This window comes from Lipophrys pholis (assembly GCF_963383615.2).
Source record: "Lipophrys pholis genome assembly, chromosome: 1".
NCBI lineage: Eukaryota > Metazoa > Chordata > Actinopteri > Blenniiformes > Blenniidae > Lipophrys > Lipophrys pholis.
The window spans coordinates 41053367-41065928 of record NC_137635.1 but is presented as its reverse complement, the minus strand read 5'-3'; the positions used below and the strand labels follow the sequence as shown (position 1 = coordinate 41065928).

At 42.5% G+C, this 12562-nt stretch overlaps 1 protein-coding gene across 4 annotated transcripts in view; it reads right to left on the bottom strand.

The window, feature by feature from the left end:
• LOC308117988 (disabled homolog 1-like) overlaps positions 1–12562 on the bottom strand; it is a 46093-nt gene that overhangs the window by 22875 nt on the left and 10656 nt on the right. For all 4 annotated transcript variants that reach the window (XM_080477143.1, XM_080477142.1, XM_080477144.1 and 1 more), the window contains exons 2-3: positions 4973–5188; positions 4564–4877 (exon numbers count right to left, since the gene is read on the bottom strand). In XM_080477143.1, coding sequence (XP_080333269.1) covers positions 4564–4633 — 70 coding nt within the window. In that variant the 5' untranslated portion in view covers positions 4634–4877; positions 4973–5188. The remainder of the gene's footprint in view (positions 1–4563; positions 4878–4972; positions 5189–12562) is intronic.

Genomic DNA, 12562 nt, shown 5'->3' with positions numbered 1-12562 from the left:
ACACGACGTGCTCTGGGTTCAGATCAAGATGAACAAGTGTGCCATATTTGAAAACTAAAGAGCTGTGGGGCATGCTGTTTCATGTTGTTACACACTGTAAGAGAAGGGAAGAGAAGCGAGCAGAAGGTGTGTGTGTGTGTGTGTGTGTGTGTGTGTGTGTGTGTGTGTGTGTGTGTGTGTGTGTGTGTGTGTGTGTGTGTGTGTGTGTGTGTGTGTGTGTGTGTGTGTGTGTGTGTGTGTGTGTGTGTGTGTGCGTCTGTTTGTGAAGAGAGGTGACACATATTCCTCTTTCTGGATTTACAATTACTCGAGGTTGAGTGGTCCTCACAATGTTTGTGGCCCATAAGCATGACGCTCATAATTTGCCTGGCCAATGATTGCCTGAAGTATTGTCTGCTGCCTGTCTCCATATATTGTACACACAAGCTTCTGCCATTTGGGAGTCCTGGTGGTCTGACGTACATGTGTTCAGAGTTAGAATCTAGAGCCTTCGTCACGCACCTCTCTCGATACAATATTGTTTCTCTTGTCCTCATTTTCCAGCAGCTTTACCGGAACTTAAATGGCCTAAAATTGGAAAATCTTCAGAAGTGGAGCTGAGAGTTGACATCCAGAATAGCAGTGGGCTTCAAATCAAGAACCATAATCCCCCACCTGACAAATGGGCTGTTCACCAGGACCGTGGAGAGAACAATTACTGTTCGGCTTGCTCCATACTGTTACAGGGCTTGTCTCTGATCATAGTGTTGCATCCATCTCTTGCCACACTAGAATGGGGACAGCGAAGGGACAGATGGCAACAGATGGAGAGTCAGAAGTGCCCCTCTAGATATAAGGACTTGGCAATTAGAAACTTTTTGTTGGGGATCTGGGCAGCAGGGAAGCTTAACCTTTGAACCTCACTGAGTTTGCATCCGTGTGTCTGAACGTCTCGTCTCGTCAATGTTTCCGTCGGCCAGTAGGCCACACACACACATGCTCTTGTGCACGTGCACACAGTTTTTCATGCATTTAGGGGATATTACATTGATTTCATTAATTTCCTGCAAAGATGCTTTAAACTTGTTCCAAGTCCCACTTGCTTTAACATTTTCCTTACCTTATTCGAAGCTTAAAATTAATGTAACCTTAAAACACATACGAAATAATTTAATGATTTCATTTATGTCTCCACAAGGACAACAAATCCATGTAATATGAGTTTGAAGACAGATTTTAAAACCTACAACCGTAATAAATACACACACGGACATATATGCATACACACGGGCTCTAACACCAGCCACTCAGCTACAATGAGCTTTCATCTGCTTGAAAAATGCGGTAGTCACCACTATTTTGTGTATCTCTGGGCATTTGATGTACATAAAATGGGAACAGTCAGTATTTTCTATCAGTAAAAGGGGCTGATGACTTTTAGCAGCAGTCGAGAGAATGGATGTCTGAGGAGGGCAAATCTGTACCCTCCATCTGCCTCCCCCATGTGCACAAAATAACTTTCATAAGCCTCGGCAAACACACAGATTTGCATTTACAAACATGAACAGCAGCCCACGTTCCCTTGTCCAACCCGCACTGATGTTGAAAGTCCCCTGCTCCACTCTGGCACCAAACAGAGCATCAAAGTTTTAGTTAAATGACAGATCGTGGAAACAATTACGGAGTTAATGAAGGGTATTGGGCTCATTATCAATGCTGTGCATAGATCAGTGAATCACTGCAGAGTCACATGCAGGTACTGCTGGTGTTGGTTGAGGCTGCGCTCCGCAACGTTATTATCGCACTGATGGAGGAGCAGCATGAAGAAACAGCTGGTTAAGTGCAAATATTTCTGTCAAATGAAGGAACCGTGTTTGGATATGGTGAACTGGTTGGCATTTGCACTGCCTCTTACAGTAGCATGAAAGGTGACTGGTGATGTGATTTGCTGTTTATGGATCTATGCATTATGTCTGTTTTCTGTCTCTTTGCCCTTCTTCCCCTTGCCCTCAATGTCTCTCTGTCCTCTGTTCCTTGTCTGTCTTTTTGAAATGAATCATTTTTTCTTGTGCACAGATTACAGTGGGAGAGCAACAGTTGCTATGGAGATAGAGTAAAGTCACGCATGTAAAGTAATTCTGTCGACGGGTAGAGGGGAGCTTTGGCTTTACTAAGGCAGGCAGACTTTTGCTGCAGTGGATTTTTTCAATTTCGGTTTTCAAACTGTTTCAAAAGGATGAATCCTTTGCTATGAAAACCTAAAGCGAAACGCCACGTAACCTGTGCACTCTGTGGTTTTCACAAGTGCATTAGAATTGCATGATTATGAATCAATAGGCCAAAGAAAAAGCAGCACATGTAGCATTGGAGAACAAGACTGGAATCTATATTTATCATGTACTTGTTGTGAAGAACAGTGTATTTCCCAGCCTAAAAGCTGCCATATTCAATAGTCCTGACTTCTCGTCAGTCTATTATCCACTGTTCTAGTAGCAGCTGTTCGGTGAATATTTTTTAAAAGCCAAATTAGATTTCAGGTGTGTTGACTGAATGAAAGAATATTGATAAATGTTATATCTACAGAATGAAGTGTGACACAAAGGCGTTAGATGACCACTATAACTCTCTCAAATCACAATACAATTTTAGTTCTCAACAGATTTACAATACAAATTTTGCATGTCAATTAGTGTACTTTGAAATTATTGTTGGTATTCCTTAATATTTGGGATTGCTGTTTCTTCCTAGTATTAGTAGATACAGGTCTCATTGTTGTAGTTTTTAGCATGCACATAGGTGAATTGTAAGACAATAGGCTCCTGGACAAAGATGAATAAAATGATTTCCCTGTACATTATAAGGATTTACAGCCAAGATATACAAAATCAATCCCATCAGTAAGACTTTTAGGGCTCTGTTGTTGGCACGAATGTGTAAAGCCTTTGACAATGTGACAGAAATACAAAGTTAATCGAAAAGACTTCATGCAAAGGCTCAGGCTTACAGGCCCCTTGAGCCTTTGTGTCTCGTTAGGGCGTATTTCATAATCTACCTTGAATATAGTTTCATGAGAATGAGTGATGAAATGTCTCATGTATCTCACAGAAATGAACATATGAATAGTTCTCAAAATGTAAAGTGTATATTTAAAAATGTCAATGTTCACTCGAAGAACCAAGGCTTATTTTAATTCAAATGAAATATGTGATATTAAGAAATACATGATTCACTGTGCTTTCACAGGGGACAGCTGTTTTAGTAATGAATACAGCCATCAAAAATATCTGTATGACCTCTTTTTAAAATATACATGTCTTCCTTTCCAGAAGGACATCAGAAAACATTAAGAAAGACCTAAGCCTGTTGGCAATTGACTTTTTTCACAGTCACTTGCCAGTAGAAAGGAATAAAAAGCCTCATCCTTTAAATCACAGTAATTTCTTCTGCTTCTTTCCACTCATATGAATTCAAGCAGTGCTTTATCAAAATGTATGTCATCAGCCTGATCCTCAATGGTGTCCTTCACCTGGTCTCAGTAGGATGGAAACCACCACAGGCTATGCTTCTAACAGACTGCCTGCATTTATGTTGCCCGATTTCCATTTATATGGATCTAAATAGCATCTTTGCTGATTGTGACAATGGTCCCTGCAGCAGATGTGATTAACATGGTAAAGTCAGGGGCTGATAGCCTGAGCTGATAGCCTCCCTCTGATGAGCCGCATGGCCACGTGTGTAACTGCCACCTCGCTCCGCTCTCCCCCCTCCACTTAACTTAAATCGATGGGCCCTCCTCCAGCCGGGCCATTTATCTAAGGAGCCGACAGAGCCAGTGAAACAGCCAGCGAGGACCTGGCCCCACGGCCTCGTTACAGCGAGCCCACAGACGCCAGATTTACTGGACGAGCTGGAGTGGCTTTAAACATGCACGGAGAAATAGAAGGGGAGAAAAAAAGAAAAAGAAAAAGAAAAAAAAAAAAACCCTCAAAGAAGCAAATGTCAAAATAAAATTTAAAAAAAGAAGTGAATGAGGGCAAATAAGAAAGCATCCTCTGCTTGCTCACTCTTTCTTGTGACTCCAATGCTTACAAGCCCTCTACCGCCTCTTCTTTCCTCTTCTCAGCCAATTCAATCCCATTTCAATCTCCCAGTGAACATTGTGAGAATGCCTCGTTCTATTACATCACTTATGCTGTTCATCAAAGCGACAGGGTGTGAATTACCCTGTCCATGACACCTAAATCATGGCGCTACCGAACCCTGGGGCTACATGGAATAGCTGTTACTACATGTGGATCCCTGGGATGAGACGGGGAGCCTTACGGCAGACTCCACTGAGTAAAGCTTCTTTCCATGTAGTCTAACATTATTTAGCTTCATCAAAACAAAGCACAAAGTTATGTTGACTGCCTGCCAAACTTGAAAGTGCTGCGAGATGCACACTTGGCCTCTTTCTTGTTGTATTTTAGTACTTCGTCTTACTCAACAGGACTTCATTCCAGTCTACAAAGGCATAAAATTTGCAGAATGGAGCAGATGCATTGCTGTTGCACAGATGAGTCAGATCGTCATAATGCCACATACCTTTGATCCTCCTAGACTCCCTTCGCTGGCTGGTTTTGACACCCGGCTGGAGCTCGGCCTCTGCTGACATCCTCCACCACTGAGTCCCTTGTCCTGCTCACAGCAGATCCACCATGGGGTAGCAGCAGCAGCGCACTCGCTAATCCTCCCAGCTTCCAGTGTCCAGTTCCCACCACTCCGGTGTCTCTCACAGTTGCGTTGTGGTGAGGAAAATATCCTTCAAATCCATGTTGAGTTGTCCGGGACTCCTCAATAAATGAAGATCCAGCATCGATAGGTATGCTTGGTCACTGCAGGCCCATTGTGTTTGAGTACTGTTAAACAAAACATTGAAAGATGATTGTATTATAAGCTTGGCAATCCTCTTGAGAGCAGTATCACATCAGACTTGACATCTTTTGGAGTGTACCTGAGTTCTCTTTGTGAAGGTCAAGAATCACATGGTCCACCGCTGCTCTTTTCTGAGGGTTCACCTATTGCTCAGGAGTAATTCCCCTCAGGGGAGACTGCAACATTGATTGAATCAAATATTGTTCTTCAGAGTAGGTCAGGGGTGGATATTATTCTTTGGTAGAGTACTTCAGATGCGGTCGGACAGCCCATCACAGTCACTCACTCTGAGCCACTGCAAAGACAGGGACAATGGTTAATGTTAAACTTGGAGGTGGTTAAAATTTAATAAGACACATGCCCCTTGATCACTCATTACAACATTAATTTAACATACAAAATGGCAGGCACCAATTTAACAAATCAACAAAGATGTTATTATCTCTTCTGGATCATCAATCCTTAATGAGAGTGCAGCTCATGCTTGCCGCTCAGCGCCCACCCTCGAAGGAGACCTGTGGTGAAATACTTAACGCTGTTGTTTTATGTATTGTTTCCGAGTAAATATTGGACATTAAAGCATGACCGATGCTTCTGTGCACGCAAAGGAAATTTTCAGGAGATGGATTGTGAAATCTCCCAGCTCGGGCAAACAGCTCGAGAGGAGGGGAAGCAGCAGAGAGCGATGAATGACGGGCTGTTTCAAGGCAAACTGCGGTGGGAATCCTGGCACAGCCGTCTATAAACTGGAAGCCCCCCACATTGTGCTTTAATGCCCTTGAATCATCCACTGCTAACATGGGGGCTGTGCCAAGCTGGCACCGTGGCTGGCACCGCTTCTGTTGGCATGGTGATTCGCCATTGTTGGAGAAACAGGCCCTCAGCCGACACTGGCCTGAAAAGAGCTGCTGCACCGGGCAGCACATTATCCTGTGTGACATTGTATGACATTGTCAGTGTGTCTGAAAACAGTACGTTTTCAAGTCGAGGTCTACCATTCTGAGTTATGAAGTTAATATTATCTTAACAATTTGCACCTCCTTTCAAGAACTAAACACTTTTGCAAAACGTTTGTTGACTGCATTGAACTTGTGCACTCTCGCTGCACAGGTTTTGTGACTTTAACCCGTTAATATAGATACACTCACTTTGTATGCTTATTCATTTATAGCTCGTTTAGAATAAACCAGCTTTTTACAATATCAGTGTCTCTGCAGCTGTCATTAAAAACCATCTAAGCTGGTGACCAATGTGATCACCTTCACAATCCAATACCTCTGGATGTGTGTGTGTGTGTGTGTGTGTGTGTGTGTGTGTGTGTGTGTGTGTGTGTGTGTGTGTGTGTGTGTGTGTGTGTGTGTGTGTGTGTGTGTGTGTGTGTGTGTGTGTGTGTGTGTGTGTGTGTGTGTGTGTGTCTGCCTGTTTATATAGATCGACATCAGTGATGGACTGGCTTCTTGCTAAGACTGAACCCTGCCAATCGCTCATCATCTTCTGAAATGGGTTCTTGCTCCCCTCAACCCTAACATCGATGAAGCTGCCGCAAAAGATGGATGGATACGTTGATGGATGGATGGATGGATGGATGGATGGATGGATGGATAGATGGATGGCGATAGTATAAAATAAATAGTAGCCATAAAAGGCCTACAGGTCATAAAAAGCCTCATCTCATAGCTGATGCTTTTGAATTGAGATTTTTCTGGTGAATTTTTAAACCACTTGGATATTGGAACAACATAAACCTTAATTGACAGACAGCTACGTAACACAAATAAAAACAAAAAAAGACTTTATTTGTATTGCATACACGGCATACATACAAGGACACACGGTTCAGGTACCAAAGCTAAAGAACTCGAGCTGCTATTGCCCTCAGGCGCTCTTTCTGTGAACCCACAGGTGTCTCCCGCCGAACCCAACAAACACATGCAAAAAAAAAAAAAAGAGTTATCTAAAAATATACAGACGTCTCTCTGCCTCCACCTTCTACGGTCAAGTCCTTTAACTCTTCCATTATTCTATGATGAAGTGCAATGTTTAGACACATTTAATTCCCCTGAAGAACAGCTGGTCGCTGCGGTTGCCTCGGCACCAGCGGTTCTTCTTCGGCTGTCTAGACAATGTGTCACGATTCATGCGAACTTATGAGGCAGATAATGTCAGCTCGGTCCAGATGAAGGAGCAATCTGCCCATAAGTACGTCTCAGACATACTCTCAAAGTGTCAGTGGTGGGAGAGGTATTTTCTATGTCACAAAGAACCTTATCAGAATGTAATTTTCATTACCAACGAGGGAGATACGTCTCATTGTATTAGACGGAAGAGCGATTTAATGTGATGTATGGCTGCTTTTCAAAACCAATGCTATCTAGGTCACCCAGGCTCCCCAATCTGCTCCGTGTTTTAACAGCTCCCTCCGTCTCTTAGGATTTGGGTCAGAGTTAACGAGCATCAGTCATTTTTCCAACTGTTAGGGAATGTCAAAAGCCCCCGACAAAAGCCACTATTTATTTATTAATTTGTTTCGTTTCAGTGCCACCTCTGTCAAGTGCAAAGGAAAACTTCCCTGAGCAAAAGTCAATTTCATTTCTACTTGCACTTCTTCCCTATCCTCCATCAACCCGCCGCTCCCTTTCTTTCTGTCTACCTGAATTCAATAAATCCTTTTCTTGAAATGTTTGCCTCCTGCTGATTGTCAGATTCTTTCTGCCCTCTGTCTGGTTTATTGAACAGAAAGTGCTGTAATATTAATTTGATGTATGGCAACTCTTTCGTCCCTAACACTTAGCACATCAGTCGTTCACCTACACACATATTGCCACAAACATCACGAGGAGACGCTTCTCATAACTGTGTAATTAAGGCCTGCATTGTAAAGGCAAAAAAGTAAAAAAAAAAAAAAAAAAAATCTTGAGAATTTGCTGTAATCAAATAGAAATTGTAATTTATATTTTTAATTTATGCAACAGAAAAACAAAAGATGATAATTACCAGTAATTACATTGAGTCTTGTCGGCTTTCCGCACTTGTAATGAAAACGATTCATTAGGTGCGATCAGTTTTCCAATCATGTTTACTGTCTCAGAGATATAATGGGCAATCACTGAACACAAGTTGATTTTTAAATCAGATCATTCTTGAGATTCTCCTAAGCTGCGGTGTTCCAGTAAGTAACATTTCCTCCTGAGACTGCTGTTTAATAGACTGCACAATCAACCTCATATTGTGAGACAAGCCTCTGCGCATCTTGCCACTGATGAGTAACAAAGGTTGAACAGCCATCCATCACTGGATATGGCCAATTACACCTCCATTCACAGTGGTCCCGACGGAAAGTGCAGTCTGCGCTCTCCAGCTTGCATGTGACTACTACAGAGTGGGGAGGCCCCCTTCCCCCGGACCCTCACTGTCTCCTTCCAGGCCAAGGCTGGCATGGCCCGGGGCTGTTGGAGCGTTTGTTCGACAGACCGGCTCTGGCACCTCGCGCTGGTCATCTTTGTTACAAAATGTCCCTCAGCTTATGGAGTGGGACACAACTGTCACAACCTGGCCAGCACAGGGTCCTTCATGAATAGGCCTGCTGTGTTACCTTGTGTCACCTATGGCACTAAAGAGTGAATACCTCCTGCTATATTCATACATAGCACCAAAAGCATTTCTCCATTCGTGACGTTGTGACATGTTCTATTTGGACATCTTTATTGCAATGTGCGTCACTTCATATCAAAGCCTCACTATCAACAATAAGGGCCCCTGTGTGGTGTTAAAAGTGCTTGCTGGCCATTAAATCTACAAAAAGGTTAATTTGCTTTTGTTGGACTAATTAAAATCCTGACTAGCGAGAAGTTGACTGGCATATGAGTCTGTGGGGTAACACTGCAATCTATTAACATTTCTGACCATGTAATTCAGCGGGTTAATCGTATTACTCAGAAATAGGCTGTGTGGCCCCAGAGAAAGAAATGTCAAAATGCAAATTTAGAGACAAACATGCAAGTGTCTCTGCTTAGGTTAGTGTCTCACACTGACAATGAGAACATAGTTTTTAAACAAGTGTATTGTAAAAATTGACTGTGATGACCATTTTAATTAATTTACAACCAAAGCGATCTGGTCGTTGTCTACAGTATATTGATAACTAAACCTGAAATATTGAGTCAATGTTGACAGGATACAAGGAGTTAGTTGTTGATCAATGCAATCACAGTTCATTCAATGGGATCATAAATGACTCCTTCAGAAAATTTAATTGCAAGTCATCCAATAGTTGTTTATAAATATATATATAATAAATATATATAAATAATATTTTGAGTAAAAATCCTAAATGTTAACCTCCAGGCAAAGAAACTGTTAAACAATCCATGGACTCACTTGGCCTCAAACTCTTGGGATACATGTCAATGCCACACGTCTTCACAATAAAGGCAAATGATGTAATGGTGCATATGTAAGTCATCGAGCTCGGGAAATTGTAGGGATTTTACTTTTATGCACCTCCTGCACATGCGTACGTTTCGTTGTGCTGGAAATAATTGTTGACTCTTGTGGCATGATAGCAGTTTGGTCATATTCATTTAAAAAAAAAAAAAAAAAAAAAAAAAAAAAACTAACACCACTGTGTGCGCTAAAATAAATAGTTAGTTTCATTGATTTTCTCCTAGAAGTTTTGATTTCACTGAAGGCAATCTTTGGTTTCTGAGGGAAAAAATAACGCTGAATTTATTGTGCTGCAACTCTGATTTTCTATGTTGCTACTGTCAACACAGCCACAGCCACAAGAGCTCACCTTTGATTATACCAGTGACAAAAAGAAAAGAACAACTTTCTAATGTCAACGACAACAGTGTAGCCATCGTTTGTAAAAGTGTAAAATTGCGAGATGGAGCCCAAGCTGAGCTAAATAACAGCCGTTGTTCAGGAGCATCACAAAGGACGACACTGGAGATCATTTTTGGGAATGAAATTGAGCAAATTGACAAGTTTTCATTAAGCAACTAAGTGTGAATAACATTTAAATGAAATTGAATTAGATGAAGCCAGAGACCACTTTGTGTTAGCATTGCACTTTAAACCATTCCTTTGCATGGATGGCGAACCTGAAATATTGCAGCTAAAATAGAGAAGGACTGCTCCTTTCTCCTTCTCCTTTCCTCTGCCTTCCTGGCCTTCCAGGGGGAACTGATAGCCTCTGAGCTCAGGCTGTTCAGCCACGGCCCATTAGTTCACCTCATTCTGACAAGATGGAGGGTCTCTGACGATGGAACAGTGAAGTGTGCGATGGAGGGAAGGAGGAAGGTTAGTGTGCGTGTGTGTGTGTGTGTGTGTGTGTGTGTGTGTGTGTGTGTGTGTGTTGGGGGGAGGCGGGGGTGTAGTGAGAAAATGCATACAAAACAATACAGTTTGGGTGTTTGAAGCCCTCTCATTTACTTTCTGAGGGAAAGAGAGGCCTCATTGCTTCAGGTTCAGCAGCTACAGCTGGTAAACTGAATAAGCATTGCCACACAGTAGTCTCGCTGTGCAGATTTATGTCAGTAACGGCCTCTGACCAGGGCAGACAGGCAGGCAGGCGTGGCTCCAGCATGGCTGGGCATGGCAGCGAGGAGTTGCCCTCTGAAGAGCTCCTGCTTTATCCTTTTCACGAGCTCAGCTGCAGGATAACAGGGCCCGATTTAGACTTGAAGGGTGAGGACGGGAAAAATGTGTACATGTCTGTGTGCATCTGAGATCACAGCAGAGATCTCAAGATGCAAATATTAATGGGGTTTATTTGGGAAGTTTGCATCTCTGAGGCTGCTGCTGCCTCTATAACAGACATATTCAGGCTAATAAAGTGTCACGAGCTCCCCATGGTGGCGGTAAACAATAGCATGAAAACAAGAGGGGCTACATATCCTCTTTTATTTATCTAATCACACTCATCGCATATAGTGGGGCTGGAAGCCGAGAGTCCTGGACCTCTCTCAGAGCAGTTAATTGGTGAATCTGGCTTTCCAAAACACCTCCTCTAATGTTACTCTGTGGCTTCCCTGAGGAGTCTTTAATTTACTGTTGATTTGGTGTGTTGTTGTGCTGTGTCTCGGTGTTTGAACAGTGTGTTAAAACAGGCTATTTACCACATTCGGTGGGAGAGAGAGGGAACTGGGCAGCCTCCAGAAGGCCTGGACAAACACCATGTTACCTCACAGCCAATCTTTTTTTTCTTTCATTCTGTCTCTCTTTCCGCTCGTTTTGATTCGCTCTATATTTATCATTCCTAATCTCTGCAGCCTTTTCTTTCTCCCCAATTCTTTGAATCCCATATTTACTTATTTTTCTCTCTCTTCTTCCCACCCCTGTTCTCACCTGCCCTCTTTTCTCTACATCTCGTTCTGTTCCAGGAAAATGCCCGCTTGTGAAAAAGAGGTTGCAGCTTGTTTTCATTTTGCTGCCACCCCCCTGCCCTGCTTTCTCTTGTGAGTTACAAAAGAACTGTGGATACCTTGGTCTGGTCATTATTTCATGCAGAGATTAATTAATGAGACAATTAGGGTGTTTTTTTCCCCCCTCCTTCCCCTCCTTCCTCTGTGTTCTCTTTGAGCTAAATAAATAGCCAAAAGGTGTCCTCTTTAATGGCGTGCATGGGTCATGGACGTAATTAAGATATACAAGCAGCCTGTTTGTGAAACCAGACGGTGAATCTGTGTTTCGGTTTGTTGGTTTGGACTGTTTATGTCCTAAAAGGCACAGATTTGATTCAGAAGCATTGTGGACAGGCGCTACCATCACACACGACTGAGAATCTGTGTAGTTAAGATAAAAATTGAGATGATCAAAACTGCCGAGCACCAAAAAAAAACATTACCTGCAGTCTGCGAGACGGCATTAATGAAGCTGGGGGGACACACAGAAAAGCCCCGTTGTTTTCCTACTCGCTGTCACATTGTCTCATGAGTGATGCTAACACACACACACACACACACACGCACGCACGCACGCGCACACACACGCAGTGTGTTACTGAGTAGTTTCATTTAATGAGTGTGTACATGGACATACTTCAAAGTCCTGGTCTTTGAAGTATCTTGTTATTTTGTTTTTACATGCGACTATCCTTGCCTCACTTCAAAAAGTGAAATGACTGTCTTTATTCTCAGTGAACAAACCACAACTCATCAATGACACAGGGATGTGTGCTTCAGATCCAGGTGAATTCAGCACGGTGATGTGACAGAAACACTAACATTGTGCTGTTTATGGAGAAGAAGGGCACCTTTAAGGAGAGTTTCATTCCTTCGTTTTATTGTTGTTTATAGGACCACGTGTGTACGTGTCCCTGTGCATGCACGGGTTTCCTTTCACAGGCTGGAAAACATACCTGTGAGATCAATTACTGACCTTAACCATTTAGTGCCAAACCCCCAGGGGCGGAATTTTTTTGGGGGGGGTGTGTGTAAGTTCTCCCTGTTTTATTTTATTTATTTTTTTATTTTTTAATATTTTGGACACTTCATGACAATGGTATAAATGTATCCACATATATATTAATGAACTTTGATCTTTTTTTTCAAGCTACTTGGCATTTGCAAGTCCTCTCAGCATTTGGGCTTCAGCAACTCCAACTGACTGTCTGCCACATGTATCCATTTAGTTTTGTATTATCCTCTTCAGTTTCAACTCTATGTAC